This window comes from Galeopterus variegatus, unplaced genomic scaffold, assembly GCF_000696425.1.
Source record: "Galeopterus variegatus unplaced genomic scaffold, G_variegatus-3.0.2 Scaffold1384, whole genome shotgun sequence".
NCBI classification, from domain to species: domain Eukaryota; kingdom Metazoa; phylum Chordata; class Mammalia; order Dermoptera; family Cynocephalidae; genus Galeopterus; species Galeopterus variegatus.
Genome location: NW_007727495.1, coordinates 103407 through 126636, shown reverse-complemented (window position 1 = coordinate 126636; position 23230 = coordinate 103407). Strand labels below are relative to the sequence as shown.

The 23230-nt window shown below is 42.8% G+C and overlaps 1 protein-coding gene across 1 annotated transcript in view; it reads right to left on the bottom strand.

Moving 5' to 3' along the window:
• Window positions 1–20388: 20388 nt before the first annotated feature.
• Window positions 20389–23230, bottom strand: part of LOC103593635 (leucine-rich repeat-containing protein 37A-like) — a 79243-nt gene continuing 76401 nt past the window's right edge. Inside the window, 1 exon segment of the mRNA XM_008576653.1 lies at window positions 20389–20468. Coding sequence (XP_008574875.1) covers window positions 20389–20468 — 80 coding nt within the window.

Here is a 23230-nt window from a genome sequence, read left to right as displayed (position 1 = left end):
CTTTTTTCTTTTCTGCTTGTGTTATTCCAAACAGCCCATCTTCAAGTACAGAGGTTCTCTCTTCAACTTCCGTTAGCCTGCTGGTTAAACTCTCCATTGTGTTTTTTATTTCACTGAATAACTTCTTCAGTTCTGTAAGTTCTGCTACATTTTTTTTTAGGACATTGATTTCCTTGTACACTTCCTCTCTCAGGTTTTGTATATTTTTCTTTATTTCTTCATGCTGTCTAGCTGAGTTTTCTTGTATCTCATTCAGTTTCTTTAGGATTATCACTCGAAATTCCTTGTCATTCATTTCAAGGGCTTCTTGTTCTATAGGATCTAGAGTTTGAGCTTTATTAACTTTTGGTGGTGTACTTTCTTGGTTTTTTGCATTTCTGGTATCTTTTTTTCAATGTTTATTCATTTTAGCAGGGAGTTTCACTCGGGTCTTGGGCCTCTCCGTGAAACCTCCTCTCTGGTCAGCTTGGACTCTACTAGGCTGCTGGATCCCGCCCTGCCGACCCCACAGGGTATGTGTGTTCTGCTGAGTTTCCACCTCGTTATCCAGGCATTTCCCCACTCTGTGAGCACTAGGTGGGGCTGTTGAACCTTGCAGGGGGGGCCCGCAGGGTGAGTATTTTTTTTGCCGAGTCTCTGCCTCCTTTGCCAGACCCCTCCCCACTCTGTGCGCTCAGTACAGGGCTGGGGCATGTCTTCTGCAGCCCTCATCTATTAGCCAGGACTTCAAGCCTGTGCTCTGCCCCGCCCTGCCCAGGAAGACTTTCAGGTTTCAGGTAGGGACGCTCTGAGTGCTTTTGTGGCCCTGGATAAGGCCTCCTTTGGGCCTCTCACTTTCTGCCCGGTACTGTGGCTATCTGTGTAGTTGAGTTATCTCTGACACCAGGGTGTGAGCTCCTCGGGAGAGGATCCCACAGCACACAGTTCCTCCTTGTATCCCCCCAGCACAGGCCGACCCAGGCACCCGCCGGCAGTCAGCTCTCTGACAGGTTCAAACGAGCTTGAGAGCGCTCTGGCCTCACCTCTCCCAACCAGAAATCAGTTTGGGGTTCTTCTGAACTGATCGCCACAGAGATGGTATCTGCCTCCTGGAAACAGGAAGTTTACCTGGGGCCGAAGCCCAGGGTGTGGTGGAATAACAATCTGGGCGGGCTCCTCCTCCCTGCCCTCCCGACGCTGGCCGGGGGCTCCCCCCCGCACCAGCCCCGCCAGAGATCCACAGGGGGAGTGGGATTGTATGCTGGTCCACAGGCCCCAGGGGGCCCCACGCCAAGGCACGCAAGTAGCTTGGCTCAGTGAGGAGCCGCGCCACCAAGCAGAGGGCAGGCCTGGCCGATCCGAGCCAGCTGGCTCCACCCCCACCCGAGAAAATGGAGGCAGCACTAGTGCCGGTGCCTAGCCTGGTGTGGTAGGTGGGAGCCGGGTGGGTGTCTGCCCCACAAGCGGGGTTGGGCTGGGGGTCACTCACTGAGCTCACAGAGCTGGGCCGGTCCAACACGTTACTCTCCATTTCTGCGTCTTTCTTGGCCTTTGTTGCCTCGGGCTGTTCACTCGGTCCTGCAGCACGGCTTGGGCGCTCTCAGGAGTCTTCTTTTGTGTCGGCCCTAAAACCTCGAATCTGTAGTTGCTTTTTTGTCATTGTAGATTAGTTGATCAATGAATGGCCAAGCCAACCAATTTAACCTGGGTATGTGAGACATAGGTAGTGAATTAGGTCACCTGTGGGTTGCCTACCAGTCTGCCCATTCCCATAGGCTACTTGTGCTTCACTTTCTGATGAACAACAGGTCATTCCAGGTGACACACAGTCTCCTTCATCTCACCAATGGATTCATCATCATCCCTGGTGTTGGAAGCAGGAATGACCCGTTGCTCCATTTCAGCCTTCGGTGCATGTACTGGTGTTTCCAATCTGTCTGCTTTCTGTTTCAAATCTTGAAACCATGCCACTTCATGGAGTACCTGGTCCATGCAGTACAGAGAGCAACAGCCATACCCCATCAATAGGAAAACAGCCACTGAGCACCACATACTCAATGGTACCCACATTTACTTCCCCTCCCAAGGGGCTAATGGCTCCTTTACCTTCTCGACATTCTTCCCACTGTGCCAATTGTCAGGCTCTTTAACCTGCTCAGAATCCTAATGGCTACACCAATTGTCAGGCTAGGGCTCACAGACCTTTCAAACCTGTTGTATATACTGGGTCACAGACTCCTCACATACAGGTCATGTGCTAGATAATTGGGAAAAGACCCCAGGAGCCATTGGCAGAGTTGACAGGTTCAGTCCCATGCAAGCTCAGTCCTCAGCTTCCTCAGCAGCAGCAACACCTTACAGCAGCCTACAAAAACAGCAGTGGTAGCCTCCCACATCATCCCTGGGGGCCCTGGCAGCAACAGCCTCCAGCAGCAGTAGCGGTCTCCTCTTAGCCCCCCTGGGGGTATCCTGGGGTCAGAGGGCACTGTGGATCAGAGCCACTCATCCTTTATACTTAAGTCCAATAACCCAGGAACACCTGGGTGGAGTCAGACAGCCAAAGAACACCTGGGTGCACGTGTGCAATTACATTAGACAATAACCAAGGAACACCTGGGTGCATGTGCGTATTTACCTCAAATGCTTTGCAAGGTTCTGAACATCTGAGGGACCCTGACTATTTACCTTCACTTTCTGTACAGACATGTTCTATGTTCTGTTCTTGTGAAGATGAGAAGGGCTTTCATACTTAGCCCTTCCTTTGGGATTTATTTGAAGTTATTCTGGACTATCATGGAGAAGAGACTAGCATCCCTTTTATCTTGTTTTTGGTTTGTGCATTTCTTTATTTTGGTAAAGGTAGGGTTGATATACATCAGCAATACTGTGACTCTTGTTTTCTGTAACTATATTCAGGAAATGAGAAAGAAGACTAGAAAAGAAAAAGCTTGAGAAATCATCAAAATGGTGTCAATACAGTCTGACTTCTCAGTTGCTTAGCAATAGAGGATACATTAATGGAGGTGGCTCCAATTATACATTAATACACAACTTATCAAATCACATACCTGAATAGAATCCAAGTTGAGGGACAGGACCACATGAAGTGGAGCTAGTGTCCAACCAGGTAAAAATATAATTAGTAAAATGTAGCTAGTAAAAATGTAATTGTGTTATGAAATGACTTATGAAAGCCAATGATTTATTACCATCTGTCATATTTAAAATCACAGTTGCATGAAATGGAAATAATAAATAAGCTAAGTAACATTCTATGCTTGAAGCCAACAGGATGGCTTGAGCATGTGTAGTTTCTCATTACAGACTAACAATGTCATTTTTTATTTCCAAGGGTAATCTGTTTTGTAGGGGGCTTCCTTGATACTTTGGGATATATACAGGGATTAATTTGCATATAACAAGCAATGTTAGTAATGGGGTGCAAAGTGTTTTAGCAGTGGAAGCTGACAGTGAAGGCACAGCATTTCTTGTAAAAGTCAACTCCATGGTTTTGAAAGCAGGGAAGCAGCAGTCCTGGGAAATATAAGAGTAAAGATTGCAGAGAAAGTTTCAGGCCAATGGCAAAGCTTAAAATCTCCTGTAAATCACTTAGGAACAAAAGAAGCAAGTCAAAATACAGATAGGATCTTAGTTAGGGTAAAATCCATTAGCGATAATTCAGAAAGGATATAACCTTGCTATATAACTGGCATAGAGTGTTTCAGCTGATCCCTTTCCCCTGCGGCTTCCCAGGGGTGCCTCCCTCACAGGCTGTGGGTGCTCTATTAGGCCCTGCTTGCATCTTGGGAGCCCAGGTGCAAAAGGTTTATGAAAAACAATAGAATGAAGTACACAATTACCATGTAAATTAAAGTCTTTGCTAAGTGAACTTCCACCACCTATCTCCCAGGATACTACATTAGTTTGATAGACTTTTTAAAATTTCAATTCATCCCACAGTCTGGGCTGTTATACTTGTGGAATAGCATTGTTATCAATGGGATATTAATTGAATTTCTTTCTTCCTACTTGGACAGATCTTGCTCCCCACCTTTACTTCAGGGATTAGCACAAATTAACGTACTCCCATGTTAATTTGGACTAATTCACTGTAAAGAGCCAATAGGAAGCATTGTTATGTCAAGTTGCTTTTATAAAGCACAGGATCATGAGGAAGGAGCCAAAGTCAGTCTTAGGGGAAGGCAAAAGAAAAGGCCGTATGGCCAACCATGGTCAGAGGAACCTAGTTGAGGATGCCCACAGATCCTCCTCAAGGGCAAAGTACTCTACTTCAGAGGATGCTCTCAAGAGGATTTTGATCCAGAGATCATCCCCTTAGACATTCCCTCTTTCTTCCTTGCAGAGGATAATGGGAAGCAATTCCCCTGGATGCCCCTCTCAGATGTACCCTTAACCATTGGAACAGGTTTGACCCAGACAATCTGAAGAAAAAGTGCTTGATCATTTTTTTGTAATGAGGTCTGGCCTCAATATAAGCTTGGGAACCAATAGCCATGGCCTGTAAGTGGGAGCATCAATTACAAGATGATCTACCAACTAGATCTGTTTTGCAAGAGGAAGGGAAATGGTCAGAGGTTCCTTATGTCCAGGCCTTCAAAGCTCTGCATGAGGAGGATCTGTAGTCAGTTTGGAAATCACTGCTGTAGGGGTTGCCTTTAGAGCAGGGCATCTTGTATGCTCCTGTCCCCTTTTGGTCTATGTGTATTCTTTCTCTAAGAGCATAGTTTGATGTTGCATAGTTCCCCCCATCCCACTCCCACCTTAACTGGCCTGGATACAGGTTACTTCCAGGCAGGGTCCCCCTCCTCTATAACACTGATTCTCAGACTTGCTCAGAAAGCAGGGTGCTTGGAAGTTGTGCATTCTGTAGAAAACTTATTTTTGTTACAGAACCAGGAATGACCTTACCAACAGGAACTATGGCTGCTGTTTATTCATGCAGGATAAAATCACAATCACTTGCACACACTTCTCAGGGGAAAAAAGATGTCAACCAGTGCATGATGGCTGGTCGTTTTTCCTTTAACATTCCTCTGCTACTTATTAACTCACTTCATTCCTATGAGCTCATAAGAGTAGAGATGGTAGCAAGAGCTAAAAAGTTAAGCTGTAAAAAAAATTAAATGTAAAATAATATCTATAATTTTATTTTGTTTTAGACAAACTATAAAGCATTTTCCTGTTAACCACTGTTTAGGTATAGGGACCCCATTATAGGGATTCCTAATTCCCAATTTGTTTTTTTATTTTTATTTTTTTGGTGGCTGGCCAGTACAGGGATACAAACCCTCTGTCATTGATGTTGTAACACCATGGTCTAACCAACTGAGCCAACTGGCCAGCCACAAGTACTAAATATTTCCTGAATTAAGTTGAATGTCAAATTGCTAGTTAGTTCTTAGCTTGTTTTTTTTTTTTTTTCTTTTTGGTGACTGGCTGGTACAGGAATCCAAACCCTTGATCTTGGTGTTACAAGGTACCACTCTAAACAACTGAGCTAACTGACCAGCCCTTTCCAATTTGTTTCTAAAAATTTTTATTTATTTTTATTTTTAACTATTTATTTTTGCTGGCTGGCCACGGAACCCTTGTTCTTGTTATTATAAGAATGTAAAATTTATTTTTTAAATACATAATAGAAGCATGTGATATAAAATTCGAAAGGTACAAAAGGGTATATGGCACCGCAGCCCCCCAGTTGGCCTCCCTGAAGGCCACCATTACTACCAGTTTCTTGTGTGTCCTTCCAGAGGTACTTTTTTAAAAAATATGACTGGCAAGGGGATCTTAACCCTTGACTTGGTGTTGTCAGGACCATGCTCTCCCAAGTGAGCCACTGGTCATCCCTATATAGAGATCTGAACCCATGGCCTTGGTGTTATCAGCACCACACTCTCCCAGGTGAGGCATGGGCCAGCCCTCTTCCAGAGGTTTTCTACACCAGCATTGTCCAACAGAGCTGAATAATGAAAACAGTTTCTACCATGCTGTAATATGGTAGCCATTAACCACATGTGGCTTGAGCACTTGAAATGTAACTTAGGAACTCTAGAGAAAGTGAAGGAATATGGTCAGGGCCCCTCAGATGTTCAGAATCTTGCTGAGCATTTGATGTAAATATGCACATGAACCCAAGTGTTCCTTGGTTATTGTCTAATGTAATTGTGCGCATGCACCCAGGTGTTCCTGGGTTATTGGACTTAAGTATAAAAGATGAGTGGCTCTGATCCACAGTGCCCTCTGCCCCCAGGATACCCCTGGGGATGGGAGCGGCTACGGGGAGGCCACTACTGCTACTAGAGGCTGTTGCAGCAAGCTCCTGCTGCCAGGGCCCCGAAGACCATTGGAGAGGCCACCGCCGCCTACCACCGCTGCTGCTGCTGTTGCTGAGGACTGAGCTCGTGTTGTCTGCCAACGGCTCCTGGGATCTTTGCCAATTACCTAGCATGGACCTGCATATGAGGTTTCCGTGACTCAGTCTGTACAATGGGTTTGAAGGGTCTATGGGCCCTAGCCCTGACAATACAAATGAATAATTTAGTGTAACTAAAATAATGAAACATTTTGGCATAACTTATGAATTAGCCTTAACCATACAGTTGGTGCAGTCACCTAGCCAGACAGTTGTCCTAGCAATACAGGAGCTGACTTTTACATTTTATTTAATTTGTATTAATTTAAATTTAAACGTATATTCAAATAGCCATGTAGTGCTAGTGGCTACTGTATTGGGCCATGTAGTTCTATAGTTCTGTATAGATAATGCACAGCACACAATAGTGTACTATACATACTGACTACATCTTAACTTCGTTCACTCAACAAAGTGAATGCCTATACATCTTTGACACAGATCATCTGCCTCTGTTTTATTTATTCGTTTTTTATAAATGAGCAGTCTGCCTCATTTTTAAAACTGCTGCATAATATCCTCCTGTAACCCACTAAGATGATCCTCTACCCAGCCTGGAGATCCACAGGCCATAATTTTTCATGACAAGCTCTGAAATCTTCCACATATATCATAACCAAGACACCTTGCAACAACCCTAGGTTCCCCATCCACTTTTATCCACCTGGGCTTCAGATAGCTTGACATTGAATAGTCCCTTTTGGGACATGGGGGAAAAATTTACCATGAAACACTGTCCTAAAGTACACTCTCCACTCATATGACCCATGCCTGGAATTCAGTGGTGATGGTGGCATTCTTCAGGGTTAATCACAGTTCTCTTTAAGTGGTTCTCCTTTATTTTTTATTTTATTTATTTATTTTTTAAATTTTACTTCATTTTGTCAATATACAATGTGGTTGATTATTGTGGCCCATTACCAAAACCTCCCTCCCTGCTCCCTCTCCCCCTCCCTCCCAACAATCTCCTTTCTGTTTGCTTGTCATATCACCTTCAAGGAATTGCAATTGTTGTGTCTTCTTCACTCTCCCACGCCCAGGTTGTTTGTGTATTTATTTATCTATTTTTAGCTCCCACAAATAAGTGAGAATATGTGATATTTCTCTTTCTGTGCCTGACTTGTTTCACTTAATATAATTCTCTCTAGGTCATCCATGTTGTTGCAAATGGCAGTTTTTCATTCTTTTTTATAGCTGAGTAGTATGCCATTATGTAGATATACCACATTTTCCTTATCCACTCATCTGATGATGGACATTTGGGCTGGTTCCAAATCTGAGCTATTGTAAAGGGTGCTGCAATAAACACTGGAGATCAGGTATACCTTCAACTTGATTTCCATTCCTCTGGGAATATTCCCAGCAGTGGGATAGCTGGGTTATATGGTAGATCTACCTGCAATTGTTTGAGGAATCTGCATACCGTTTTCCATTTTGCAGTCCCACAACAATGTATGAGAGTTCCTTTTTCTCTGCAATCTCACCAGCATTTTTCACAGTCTTTTGGATATTAGCCATCCTAACTGGGGTGAGATGGTATCTCAGTGTGGTTTTGATTTGCATTTCCCGAATGCTGAGTGATATTGAGCATTTTTTCATGTGTCTGTTGGCCATTTGTATATCTTCCTTTGAAAAATGCCTATTTAGGGGCCGGCCTGTGCCTCACTCGGGAGAGTGCGGTGCTGATAACACCAAGGCCACAGGTTCAGATCCCATATAGGGATGGCCGGTTTGCTCACTGGGTGAGCATGGTGCTGACAACATCAAGTCAAGGGTAAAGATGCCCTTACTGGTCATCTTTTAAAAAAAAAAAGAAAAAGAAAAAGAAAAATGCCTATTTAGCTCTTTTGCCCATTTTTTAACTGGGTTACTTGTTTTTTTGTTGTAAAGTTGTTTCAGTTCCTTGTATATTCTTGATATTAATCCTTTGTCAGATGTATATTTTGCAAATATTTTCTCCCCCTCTGTTGGTGGTCTTTTAACTCTGTTAATTGTTTCTTTAGCTGTGCAGAAGCTTTTTAGTTTGATATAATCCCATTTGTTTATTTTTGCTTTGGTTGCCTGGACTTTTGGGGTTGTATTCAAGAAGTCTGTGCCCAGTCTTGCTTCCTGAAGTGTTTCTCCTATGTTTTCTTTGAAAAGTTTTATTGTTTCAGGGTGTATATTTAATTCTTTAATCCATTTTGAGTTGATTTTAGTATATGGTGAGAGGTATGGGTCTAGTTTCATTCTCCTGCGTATGGATATCCAGTTATCCCTGCACCATTTGCAGTCTCTTCCCCAGTGTATAGGCTTGGTGCCTTTGTCAAATATCAGAAGGCTGTAGGTGTGTGGGTTGATTTCTGGATTCTCTATTCTATTCCATTGATCAATGTGTCTGTTTTTATGCCAGTACCATGCTGTTTTGGTTATTATAGCTTTGTAGTATAGTTCAAAGTCTGGTAGTGTTATGCATCCAGCTTTTTTTTTGCTCAGAATTGCTTTGGCTATGTGTGGTCTTTTGTTATTCCTTACAAATGTCTGGATAGTTTTTTCCATTTCTGAGAAAAATGTCATTGGAATTTTGATGGGGATTGCATTGAATTTGTATATCACTTTGGGTAGTAAGTACATTTTTGAAATGTTGATTCTTCCAATCCAAGAGCATGGGATATCTTTCCACCCTCTTGTGTCCTCTTTAATTTCTCTCAACAGTGGTTTGTAGTTCTCATTATGGAGATTTTTCGCATCCTTGGTTAACTAAGTATTTTATTCAATTCCTAAGTATTTTATTTTTTTGGTGGCTATTGTAAATGGGTAAGCTTTCTTGATTTCTCTTCCTGCATGTTCACTATTGGAGAATAGAAATGCTACTGATTTTTGTGTGTTGATTTTGTATCCTGCTACGTTGCTGAAATCATTTATCAACTCCAAGAGTTTCTTTGTAGAGTCTTTAGTCTGTTCAATATATAGAATAATGTCATCTGCAAACAGGGACAGTTTGACTTCATCTTTTCCAATCTGGATGCCCTTTATTTCCTTCTCTGATCACTCTGACTAGTACTTCCAACACTATATTGAATAGGAGTGGTGAGAATGGGCATCCTTGTCTAGTTCCTGTTCTTAAAGGAAAAGCTTTCAGCTTTTCCCCAATCAAGATGATATTGGCAGTGGATTTATCATATATGGCTCTAATTATGTTGAGACATTTTCCATCTATACCTAACTTATAGAGAGTCTTTATCATGAATGAGTGTTGAATTTTATCAAATGCTTTTTCAGCATATATAGAGAGGATCATATGGTCCTTGTGTTTGATTTTATTGATATAGTGTATCACATTTATTGATTTGCATGTGTTAAACCAACCTTGCATCCCTGCGATGAATCCCACTTGATCATGGTGTATAATTTTGTATATGTGTTGCTGTATTCTGTTAGCTAGTATTTTATTGAGGATTTTTGCATCTACATTCATCAAGGATATTGGCCTCCAATTTTCTTTTTTAGTTGTATCTTTACCTGGTTTTGGTATCAGGGTGATGTTTGCTTCATAAAAAGAGTTTGGAAGAATTGCCTCTGTCTTAATCTTTTGGAATACTTTGTAGAGAATTGGTGTCAATTCCTCTTTGAATGTCTGGTAGAATTCTGCTGTGAATCCATCTGGTCCTGGGATTTTTTTGGTTGAGAGCCTTCCAATAACAGCTTCAATCTCTTTTATTGTTATTGGTCTGTTCAGATTTTCTACATTGTCTTGGCTCAGTTTTGGTAGTTTGTCTGTGTCCAGAAACTTATCCATTTCCTCCAGATTTTCAAATTTGTTGGCATATAGTTGTTTATAGTAGACTCAAATGATTCCTTGTATTTCAGAGGTATCAGTTGTAATATCACCTTTTTCATTTCTAATTTTTGTTATTTGGGTCTTCTCTCTTCTTTATTTAGTTAGCCGTGCTAATGGTTTGTCAATTTTATTTATCTTTTCAAAAAACCAACTTTTTGATTCATTGATCTTTTGTATCATTTTTTGGGTTTCAATTTCAATTTCTGCTCTGATCTTAATGATTTCTTTCCATCTGCTAACTTTGGGTGTGGATTGTTCTTGTTTTTCTAGTTCTTTAAGGTGTAGTATTAGGTTGTTCACTTGCCATCTTTCCATTCTTCTGAACTAAGCATTTAGTGCAATAAATTTCCCCCTTAGTACTGCTTTTGTAGTGTCCCACAGGTTTTGGTATGATGTATCACTGTTTTCAATAGTTTCAATAAATGTTTTTATTCCCTGTTTGATTTCTTCTTAGACCCATATGTCATTAAGCAGAATGCTGTTTAATTTCCATGTGTTTGTATGGTTTCCAGAGTTTTGTTTGTTTTTGATTTCTAATTTTAATCCATTGTCATCTGAAAAAATACATTGGATAATTCCAATGTTTTGAATTTGTTGAGACTTGATTTGTGACCTAATATGTGATCTATCCTGGAGAATGATCCATGTGCTGATGAGAAGAATGAATATTCTGAGGTTGTTGGATGGAATGTTCTGTAGATATCTGCCAAGTCCAATTGGTCTAGAGTGTTGTTTAGACCTTGTGTTTCTCTGCTGATTCTTTGCCTAGATGATCTGTCCAATATTGACAGTGGGGTGTTCAGGCCCCCTGCTATTATGGTATTAGTGTCTATTTCCTTCTTTAAGTCTACTAGAGTTTGCTTTATAAATCTGGCTGCTCTGACATTGGGTGCATATATATTTATGATTGTTATGTCTTCTTGATGGATCAATCCTTTTATAATAATGTAGTGGCCCTCATTGTCTCTTTTTATGGTTTTTAGTGTAAAGTCTATTTTATCAGATATAAGAATAACTACTCGAGATCGTTTTTCACTTCTGTTTGCATGGTAAGTCTTTTTCCATCCTTTCACTCTTAGTCTATGTGAGTCTTTATAGGTGAGGTGGGTCTCTTGAAGGCAGCATATAGTTGAGTCCTCCTTTTTAATCCAGTCAGCCAGTCTGTGTCTTTTGATTGGGGAATTTAATCCTTTTACATTAAGAGTTGTTATTGAAAAGTGTTGATTTATTCCTAGCATTTTATTTATTTTTGTTTGGATGCTTTAAGTGTCTTTTGTTCCTTTCTGATTTACTGTTTGTCTTCTGTATTTATTGGTTCCTTGGATTATAGATAAACTTTTGTTGTTTTCTCTTCATTGTTGCCATTTTAATTTTACTAGTGGGTTTTGATTTTTCTTGAGTTTTTATGCCAGTGGTAGTTATTTTTAAGGTACCAAACCCAGTACTCCCTTGAGAATTTCTTGTAAGGGTGGTCATGTGGTGGTGAACTCCCACAGTTTTTGTTTGTCTGAGAAATATACTATTTGCCCTTCATTTTGGAAGGATAGCCTTGCAGGGTAGAGTATTCTTGACTGGCAATTTCTGTCTTTTAGTATTTTGAATATATCATCCCATTCCTTTCTGGCTTTTAGGGTTTGTGATGAAAAGTCTGATGTTAGTCTGATTGGGGCTCCCTTATAAGTGATTTGACTCTTCTCTCTTGCAGCTTTTAAGATTGTCTCTTTGTCTTTGAGTTTTGCCAATTTAACTATAACATGTCTTGGAAAAGACCTTTTTGGGTTGAATACATTTGGGGATATTTGAGCTTCCTGAATCTGAAGATCTGTGTCTTTTCCTATTCCTGGGAATTTTTCTGCCACTATTTTGTTGAAAATGTTTTCAATGCAATCTCCTTTTTCCTCCCCTTCTGGAATACCCATGACTCTGATATTTGAGTGCTTAAGGTTGACGTCTCTCTTAGATTTTCTTCAATGTTTTTAATTCTTTTTTCTTTCTTTCTTTTTTTGTTTCTTTGTCTGCCTCTGTTATTTCAAACAGCCCATCTTCAAGGTCAGAAGTTCTTTCTTCTGCTTCTGTAAGCCTGCTGGTTAAACTCTCTGTTATGTTTTTTATTTCATTGAATGAATTCTTCAGCTCAGCAAGCTCTGCTACATTCTTTTTCAGGGCATTGATTTCCTTGTACATTTCTTCATTCAGGTCCTGTATACTTTTCCTCATTTCATTGTGTTGTCTAGCTGAATTTTCTTGTATCTCATTCAGTTTCCTTAGAATTATCATTCGAAATTCCTTGTCAGACATTTCAAGGGCTTCTTGTTCCATAGGATCTAGAGCTTTGAGAGTTATTACCCTTTGGTGTGGTGTACTTTCTTGATTTTTCATATTTCTGGTATCTTTCCTTTGATGTTTAGTCATTGTGGCAGGGGATTTCACAGTCCACTGGTTTGACACTATTGTCCAGCTAAGATGCTGCTGGGGCTGCCAATTTGGTACAGCTGCCTCAGTGTCTGCTTAATTGACCACTAGTGCCTCAGGTACGTGGTTGCCTCAGGTCTTGGGCCTCTCTGGTGAGGCACCTCTCTAGTCAGCTGGTCTGGGGATGGAGTCGGGCAGCAGTGGTGAGACCTACCTGCTGGGTTGCATGCTGGCACCGCAGGGTGCGTAGTCTCCACGGATCTTGAGCCTCTCTGGCTTGGACACCTCTCTGATTGGCATGCACTCAGCCAGGCTGGGTATGGAGTCTGGCAGTGGCAACATGGCCTACCTGCTGGGTCATGCGCTGGCACCACAGGGCATGTGGTCTCCATGGATCTTGGGCTTCTCCAGCTGGGTGCCTCTCTGATCATTGTGCACTCAGTGGGCTGGGGATGGAGTTGGGCAGCAGCGGTGAGGCCTACCTGCTGGGTCGTACAATGGCACCGCAGGGCGCTTGGTCTCCATGGATCTTCAGCTTCCCTGGCTGGGTGCCTCTCTGATCAACGTGCACTCCAAGCGGTTCTCCTATAAAGTGCAAACTCTCCTGGGAAAGGTGGCAATTAAGGTAGAGAATCTGGAGCTGATCTCGCTTATGCCCTGATTAGAGATCCCAAGAGACTTTGTGGAGCAGTGGGGGCTGTGATGACTCAACTGCCTTAAAATTGCCCTTAAGCCCATGTGGATCCCTGACTAGGTTTGTGCCTTTACACAGCCTTTCTCTTAGGATAGTTCAGGTGATGAGAGTTGTTCCAGTTTCAAATGGCCTCTAGAGAAATTTCACTAATCTGTTTTGGTGTTTAGCCCTGGATAAACCCTTTCTTCTGGAGGTCCATATGTGATATAATAGGGCCAGGATTTGGTGTCAGATATGGATACAGATCCCAGCTCCAAATGGCACAGTCTCTTTATGGCTTATAGTGCAAATACTTAGCACTATGTGCTGATTGTAGGAAGTCAGTCTGTGTTTCATAAAGCATCACATTGGGAGAATCAAAGAACAGTATAAACTTCACTCAGTAATTTTCCCGAGTCATCTCTAAGGGCAGGGCTTGGTGCTAGGCATTGGGGGAAGGGATTGGGGGCCATGTGGAGACGAAGGAAATGTTCTTCTTGCCTTGTCAGGGTTCCTGACCTAATAGAGAACTGTGGTTGAGTCTTCATGGTGTCAGACACTACCTATCACTATGCTACATTTCCTGGTAACCACTAGAAGAGTGGACCCAGGTTGTGTAACCTCCAAACCAGGACTCATCATACATGGATTAGAATTATTGGCCCCAGTTCCTCACCCCTCCCTGTATCCACACACGTGCTATAATCTCATTGTGGTGTTACAGGGCACACTCCTCTCCTGGCTGAGGCTCCTCAAAACGTGATATCAAATTCACGGGTCTGACTGCCCGCCCCCAGACAAAAATCAAACAAACAAAAGTCAAATGAAAATGGAAGTCAACTTTTATCCAGGAATACCAGTGACCTGAGGAGAGGTGTTAGCTAACATCTGGTAAACCTGAAGGAGAATGGCCAAGCTCAAGCCATCTCCCCAGTAAACCTGAAGGAGAAAGGGCAGGCTAAAGTCATCTCAAAGACTCAGATTTACTGAGGGGTTTTTAAAGAGGGAGATGAGGGAGTAGAATGTGGGAAATGAGAAGCAGGACAGAGGGATACATAAGCAATGAGGGGCAAGGGCTTTATGCAAGATCTCAGATGTAAAATCTTGCTAAGACCGTCTGGTTCCTGCTTTCATCCTTGCTGTTATTTCATGGCCCAGCTGGAGGGGTGGAATCAGCATAGTTTTATTGATGTCTTCATTGATTTCCCTTGGATAGTATGTGCAAGTCTGCAGCTTCAGGCTGGCTGGAAAACAACTTTACATTTGTGTAAATAGTGTCATCTTGTCCCATAACCAAGGTTCAAAATATCAAATAATCATGGGAAAAGAGGGAACTCAGAGAAGTGCATGCCAGGGAAAAAACTACCTCCTTAAAATTTGCCTACAGCCCATGTGATTTTAGGTCCCAGCATAGCTTCACTCCTGTTCACTCCAACAGTGGGTAGATTGTACTGTTCTAGCTCTGGACTTGCTTATGTGGCTTGCTTTAGCTCATGGAATGAAGCAGAAAAGAAAATGTGCCAGCTCCAAGCCCAGGCTTGAAGAGGCCTATGAATCTTCGCTTGCCTTTTTAGGCTTCTGGCTTCACCATGAGAAGAGCTATCCCATGTAGCCTCTTCGGCCTGGGCTCTAGAACAAACATACATGGGACAGAGTCACTCTAGCTGATCTGTAGACCCACACGGAGAAGTGGAGACAACCCAACCAGCACAGAATTAAAGCATAGCTATACTAGCTAACCTGCAGCCCTGCGAGAATCATTATTCCAACCCACTAAGTTTGGGGATGGTTTGTTGCATAGCATTATTGTGGCAATAGCTAACCTGTATACCCACTCCTTCATTAGGTAATAGGTTCAGCTGCTACAATAGAGACCCAACACAACAGTGGGCAAAATAAGGAAGAAGTTTATTGAGCTCTCATGTAACAATCTGATTAAGAAGTCCAGAGTTGGTTTGTTGGCTCATCTGTCAGGGACCCAGTCTCCTTCTATCTTATTGTCCACCTTTCTTGGGGTATAGCCCTCAACCATATGAAGCCTGCAGCTGTTCACAAGTTGCAATCTGAATTTCCTTCAGCCTTGTGAGCCAAAACACTCGTAGTGTGGTGCCAAACCCTCTTTCCAACATCACCCTCCAACACACACAGCCTCAGCTCCAACCACTGTTTCCACTTGTGCTTCAGGCCTCAGATTTTTCCTCTTCTTGAATGGGTCTGCTCCTCCTGCTCCCATCCTCCAGGTCTCAACAGCCTCTCACTCCCACCGAGATGTCAGGAGCCAGAGCCAGTAGAGCCTGTTGCTCCCCAGGAGTGAGAGGCCCTGACTCCAGGGTGGGGGTGGCAGTGGCAGTGGCAGTGGTAGTGTTACTTGTGTTCAGAGTCTGAGGTGAGAATCCAGTCTTCCTCACACCACCCTGTTCTGCCTTCTCCACTCTCATCTCCTGCCAGATAACCTCTGCTTCCTCCCAGCCCTCTGCATCATATGTCAGTAGTTTAGTGAACATGAAACAGTTTTTTTTTCTTTTTGTGACTGGTAAGGGGATCGTAACCCTTGGCTTGGTGTCGCCCACACCGCGCTCAGCCAGTGAGCGCACTGGCCATCCCTATATAGGATCCGAACCCATGGCCTTGGTGCTCCCAGTGCCACACTCTCCCGAGTGAGCCACGGGGCCAGCCCCAGTTTGTTAAAATAGGTCCCTTTGTCTCAGAGATTGACTCAGGAGGGACAGCAGATGGGTTGGAAGGGAGGTTTTGTGGACCAGCCATTTAAATAAGCATCCCAGTGATGTTTGAGGATAGAATTCCATAGACTATATTTTCAGAAATTGTGCTTCCTTCTGGACACCTTTTCTCAGGCAGCCCATTTAAACAGAGACTACATTTTCTCTGATACTGTATGGTCTACAGATCACCCAGCTTTTATTGCAGTGAGAACATTCCAGAACAAACTAAGGACCAATCTGACACATTTTTCCAATCACCTCTGAGGATGACTGCATGCCATCAGCAACCTGCACCTCACCTGTTGCCCAGCCATAATGACATCTTCCTGGGACTCTGACTTAGCTTGGTCTCTATCTTGTCACTCCACATAGACCCCTCTTCTTGGACATCCATAAGCCTACACCTCCTTGCCACACCTGGATATGGAGGTGTGCTGCAGAGTGTTGGCTGCCTCTTGGCACCCATTCCCAGCACTGTCTATGCAGGTGCCAGAAGTCCAGGAACCACACTTCAAGACTCACTTGCCAGCAGGGTGCTACCAATAAAATGTAGTCATGTGAAATCTGGAAGTTGGTGAGGAAGTAGAAGTCACCCTCTGGAGGAGCAGACATGCAAGCTCTGGTGGCCAGCTGGACTCCACATTCCCCCACCAGTCACCAGCCTGGGGACCATGTGGCTGCAATGACATTAGTGTGGTTTTCTGAAGTTTCCTGACTTCTTTGATTCTCTGGAAATCAGCTGTGGTAAAATAGTCCTTCATGCCACCCCCAAATTTTCCCACCTCAAGCCCCTCCAGTGATAAGCACTAATTGCCTGTATAAAATATTTTGTGTGAAATACCTAGAGTGATTTTTGTTTTCCTGTGTCATGTAACATAAGAAATACATATGTTGTCTCTGTCTCTGGTTTCTGGCACAGAGCTCCTAAATCCTTGTAACTTTCTGAGTAATAGGGTGTTAGGAGCATCTTCTGTTCTAACATTTGGTCTCTAGCNTGACATTAGTGTGGTTTTCTGAAGTTTCCTGACTTCTTTGATTCTCTGGAAATCAGCTGTGGTAAAATAGTCCTTCATGCCACCCCCAACTTTTCCCACCTCAAGCCCCTCCAGTGATAAGCACTAATTGCCTGTATAAAATCTTTTTGTTTGAAATACCTAGAGTGGTTTTTGTTTTCCTGTGTCATGTAACATAAGAAATACATATGTTGTCTCTGTCTCTGGTTTCTGGCACAGAGCTCCTAAATCCCTGTAACTTTCTGAGTAATAGGGTGTTAGGAGCATCTTCTGTTCTAACATTTGGTCTCTAGCCCCAGTCCTGACAAAGAGCTCCTAAGTCCCTTGGAATTTCCTGGGTGACAATAGTCTCTTGTTGGGGACTTGGCTCTCTGTTGCCTGTGTGGCTGCATGTACTGCCTTTTGCTCCTTGCACTTCATGCTCCATAATACCAGCCTGCGTGCAGTTCTGGCATGCCCCAAGGTTTTGTGCTCCTCTGCCTTCATACTGTCTAGCATGATTTTCCTTCCTTTTCTCAGCTAAAAACTTTTCTTCCACTTCCCCTCATCTGAGCCATCCCTTACATTTACTCCTTTCCAGCCAACCAAGAGCTGAGCCACATCTTGGTCCACTGCCACTGTCCTGTCTAACACATGTTCTTCTCCATATTCAGATGGTTGTCTCTCTTCCCAGTCTACAAGCCCCTTGAAGGCCTCTGTCCTAGTTGTCAGCTCGTTCTCCAGCACAAGGCATACTGTCTGGCATATAACCCAGGCCCAGCTCAGGGTCCCTCATTTTTACAGGCTCTCCTTAGGTCACTTGATCTTCCCTCCTCTGAAATGCTACATTTCTTTTCTGTATCATTTTTGCCCTAACCATATAATGCCTCATTTCATCATCTTTTAAAAAATATCTGTCTGACAGGTTTCATCAGAATCAGTGAGAAATTTTATTCATTTACTAGCTGTTGGCCTTGTGTCCATCTGTCTCCATCAATCAGGTCTCAGTTAAGAGCTGGTTTTCTGAGCTGTAGTTTGCCCACCAGTAAGATGGAGAAAGAGGCAGCCATGGCAGCTGTGTTTTGTGCCACCTGACTACCCCTCCCCTTTCTAGGCTACAGCCAAGAGTGCACACCTGGCCCAAGGAGGGACCGTTCATCCCACAGGCTGGCCAGGTGAAAACTATGGGCTCAGGCATAAACATTGCCCAATCTGGGACAAGCTGGGCAATGCAGAATCTCTCTTGGGAGTTTTAATTTAGAAATATGGTAAGGTAGCATTTGAGACTAATAATTGTACAAGTGTGAGACAGTGTTGCACAAAAAATATTATTTAAGCTTCAGTTTGTGTACATACCAAGTTTTAAATAATGTAAATATGCCAAAATAGAAATCTGGAGTTACCTGGAATACCAGTCTAGACTTTGGGAAGCCCAGCAGTACAAGGATCTCTGTTCTTGGTTTCTTGTCAGCTCCCTGCTTATGTCCAACACTCTTATTAAAATCAATACCCCAGCACTCTATAATAGAGTTTAAGCTGACATGGGAGTTTCTGTTCTTCTGACTTAGTATAAAGTGCCTACTACTATACCTGGCCCAGAGCTGGTGTTCAATAAACAGTAGCTGCCATCCTCCTCACTACCAGTATTATTACTATTGACTCTATGACAGAAACTACAGTTTATACTTCTTTATATACCTATACTCTACAGCAGGGTGGTGTAATGGTTAAGAGGCCTTGGAGTCTAGCAGCCTGTTAGCGAGTTCAAGTCTAAGACACTAACTCATCATGATGGGTGTGTGGCCTTGGGCACTTGGTCAGGTTATGTACATTCTTTTAGCCCTGGTTCCTCATTTGTCAAATGATGATAAATAAGACTATGCTTCCATGGATTGTTGGGATAAATGATTTAAGACTGCAAAATGCCTAAGCCAGCCAGGGCTTGGCACCAACTAAGCAGGTTGTAATTGGCTGCTGCTTCCTATTATTATTACTATTTAGTCTTGTACTTTAAACTCAGTAAATATTTCTTGGCTCACTGAAGTCACCACTTAGAGAAATACTAAGTTCTTCATTCCCAGTAAGACACTTTGGGAGGTAAGTTTGGCAGGCATCAAGAGAACAGATATCTCTTGCCCAGCATCAAGCAAGCTGATCAACCAGATAAGGAACTGATGGGCTGTCCCCAGTGTGTCTTGCTGCTCCTTGGGGGCTCCATGTCATTCTCCTATGGCTGGCATCATTCTTCATCCATGTTACTGAACTTCCGATGTTGATTGGTGCTCAGATAGGTGGATTATCTATTCTAATTCCTTCAGATTTTCTTTTACTAATGTGTTTAACTTTCACTGACTTACTAAATGTGATTTATTAATGGCTTTTTCTTTGAAAATGGAGTGGAGGAAGACTTTCATTTTCTGCAAATTGTACTTGTGTTATCACTTGGGATCATGCAGGCATGGATCTGTGTGGGGTGAGATAGGAAGTGAGTAGGCGTGGTACTGGCAGAGCTGGAGGGAGCTGGACAGCACATACCTGACCTGCAGTGGGGTCAGGAGAGGCAAGGGCAGTGATATGACTGGAGATGTTGCCCCACCAATATGTTTTCTGAAGTAAAGGCCTGAAGAGGGCAAACTTGGGAAATTACTGCTCTCATACATTCTTCTTTATCCTGTCCCTCTAGCACCTCCCTGCTAGCTATGCAAGGGTTGGGATTTTTAAAAAGAGAAACAGAAAACCAGTGTGAATTTTCCACCACCTTTTATGTGTGGAGAACTCCTTACGAAGGCAGGACACATATTCATGCATGAGTTTGAGCGCTTGGGAGAAAAGGAAGGACTTGGCCTCACAGTGCAAGTAGGCTCAGTAATCCAAATACTCTGACAACCTCAAAGACCAAAGACCAACGAGGGGGCCTAGAAGGTGGATGATCCCCTGTGGGAAGGAAGTCAAGTATGTTGTAAATGACTGGTTCTTGATAAACCAGGGGAGAGAGCAACAAAACAACTGGTATTTGATTTAAAAATCTTGAGGATGACATATTTTCAAGGCTCCCAGAAACTGATTACATTGGGAAATGAGGGATAGAAGCCCTGTTCATTCTTTGCCCACATTCCCTGTTGTGGGACCACTGGCTCCAGTGAGAGATTCCGTCTTCAGTCCTGCTTTTCTTGCCTATGGCCCTTGTTATTTGCATATAAATATTTAACTATTGACATTTTAATTTCTTGCCGCATGACAAGAATTGGTTATGAATTCTATCGATTTTAGTATGAGAAAAATAAGTATTTTGCAAGCAATGCTGAGAAGCCAATATAACAAAATAAAATTCGCAGGTGGCCTGTAACAGGATGGGGTCACTCTGTGTTGTCCTTGGGCACCTTGCTTTCCTCATCCTCGTCAGGGGTATCTATGTACATGGGCTTCTCTGAGTTCCCTATGGTAAGAGGAACACTGCCAAGGCTTTTACTCTTGAAAAGAGCAATTAATGGGCTAGCCAGTTAGCTTAGCTGGTTAGCTCAGCCTTACCTCACCAAGATCATGGGTTTGGATTCCTTTACTGGCCAGCTGCCAAAAAATAATAATAATGAAAAGTTTTATTTTATTATTATTTTTTTTTTCGTTTGGATTCCTTTACTGGCCAGCTGCCAAAAAATAATAATAATGAAAAGTTTTATTTTATTTTATTTTATTATTATTATTTTTTTTCAAGGCTTTTACTCTTGAAAAGAGCAATTAATGGGCTAGCCAGTTAGCTTAGCTGGTTAGCTCAGCCTTACCTCACCAAGATCATGGGTTTGGATTCCTTTACTGGCCAGCTGCCAAAAAATAATAATAATGAAAAGTTTTATTTTATTATTATTTTTTTTTTCCCTTTTTTTGTGACCGGCAATGGATCGCAACCCTCAGTGTCGCACCCGTACCGGACCGGGACCAGCAACGGGATCGCAACCCTCGGTGTTGTGCCTGCCCCTCGCTCAGCCAGTGAGCGGCTGGTCTGTATGTGGGATCCGAACCCTCGGCGGGAGCGCTGCTGCGCTCTCAAGCGGTGCACTGTAGCAGTGCGCCACCGGGCCGGCCGAAAAGTTTTATTTTTATTTCATCTACTCATTGTAGATACAAATTTTAAATTGTCCCCAATCATTTACCCTGCATCCCTGTTGAAAGTTTCATCCTCGTCAGAAGACCTTGCCATGTAGCTTCCAGGCCATGTTTTTTCTTGCACGTAGCATTGAGAGGTCTATATGTATCCCTAAGACAAAGTGGCCACCTTAACCAGAAAAAGCCCTCCTAGAAAAAAAAAGGGGAAATATTAATTTTGCATTTTCCCTGCTATCTCTGGACACAGCAGTGAATCATTCTCAAATTTTCCTGAGAGTCATTTTGCTGTGAGCATCTTCTATGCAGCAGAAATCTGAAAAAGCTCCTTGAGAGAAAACACATGCACAAGACAATTAGTGATTCACACCATTTTCCATGTCTCTCCCAATGTACCTCTCTGGTCTTATTAGGGCTAAATGTGCACCTCAGCCCATAATAACAATGAGCAAAACCACAGGCCAGGAACCTTCAAAAAAATCTCATGCATGCTGGGCTTCCAGAAGCTCTCTGTGTATATCCAAAAGGGCCTCACAATGTCTCTGGGGAGAACTTTGTATGTGGCATGGAGTGTAGGCAGGACTTTCAGCCCCACGTACCCCCTTGACCAAGTGCCCTCATGCAGTGAACAGAACTCACAGTCACACTGGGCAGAAGCATTTTGCATCAGTCCCCTGAGTTTTGTCTCACATGCGTCATTCTCTGGCAGGGTGGTGATGAATTGCTTTATCATGCAGGTGGAATCACATCAAGCAAATGCCTGGGTTCAACTAGCCAAGTTATCTAGCTCATTGATTTTAATACTACAAAGTGTCACTGATGAGTGAGTGAGTTGTGGAACCAGTTTAAAGGATATGACTAGCACTAAAACACAAAATATTCTGAGTACAAACAGAATATGAAAAAAATCAGTGCACATTTCACAAACTACTTACATCCATATAGTGTGTGTGTAAGGATTTGTGATATAAAATGCAGCTCACAGCCCAAGCACAATATAATCAATGGAGAAATCCCCAGCTAGAAAAGGAATCATCCTCTTTTTGATACTCACTAACAGTGTGACCATGGAGCAAGATATTTTCCCTTTCACCTTCTCTGTTTCCTTATAATAAAAGAAAGAGACAATCTACTGTCTAAGGTCTCCTAGTTAAACTCTATGAGGTTTGGATAAAAGGAATAGAGAGTGGGGGCCCAAAAACCAGTAGGATAAGAAGGTAAGTTTTATTGCCACTTTAGAGGATGGACTCATGTATTCTACCTTCTATCAGCCTTGAATTATCTCAACATCATGTGGCCTTCCCTACCCCCTCTCCAGAGCCTTCAAGAAGGCCTCCAGCCTGATGCCCACTGCACACCAGAAGGAACTGGCACTGCCAAAACCTCTCCTCTACACTCTTGGAAGGACAGCAGATGTGTCCCTACTACTCCCTGCTAACTCAGCTTTGCCTGGTGAACTAATGTTGCTGGGGTCAGGCAGAGCACTGGGTTAAGTAAGTATTCTTCTTGCCTCTGGCAGTTTTCTCACTGTAAGATGAGGGAATTAAAATAGATACATTTTATGTTCTCCTCTAGTTCTAAAATTCTAATTTAAAAATTGCCAGGTAGGGCCGAGCCCGTGCGCACTCGGGAGAGTGCGGCGCTGGGAACGCGGGAGCGCTCCCACCGCGGGTTCGGATCCTATATAGGGATGGTCGGTGCGCTCACTGGCTGAGCGCGGTGTGGCCGGTCTCAAAAAGGAGAAAAAAATAATAAAATAAAAAAATAAAAATTGCCAGGTAAATACTTACCTTGGGTTACTTATCCTTCTCTATCATCCTCTGGTACTGTCCTATGAGAATAAATCTGTTCGGGAGTGGGGAGGAACATAATCATGATTATCCATCACAATGACCATTATCTCCAAATCCTTTTTTATTCCTCTTGTTTATTATAAGTCTTATCTACCTGGTGAGATAACATATTTGAGAACAGAGCTCTATCCTGTTTACTAGTTCTTTGATTCTTCACAGTATCTAGCTTAGGGTCTTGCATGCTGCTGGCACTTATTGACTCTTTAGATAATATTCAACAGATAATTTCTAGCAAAAACTCTTAAAG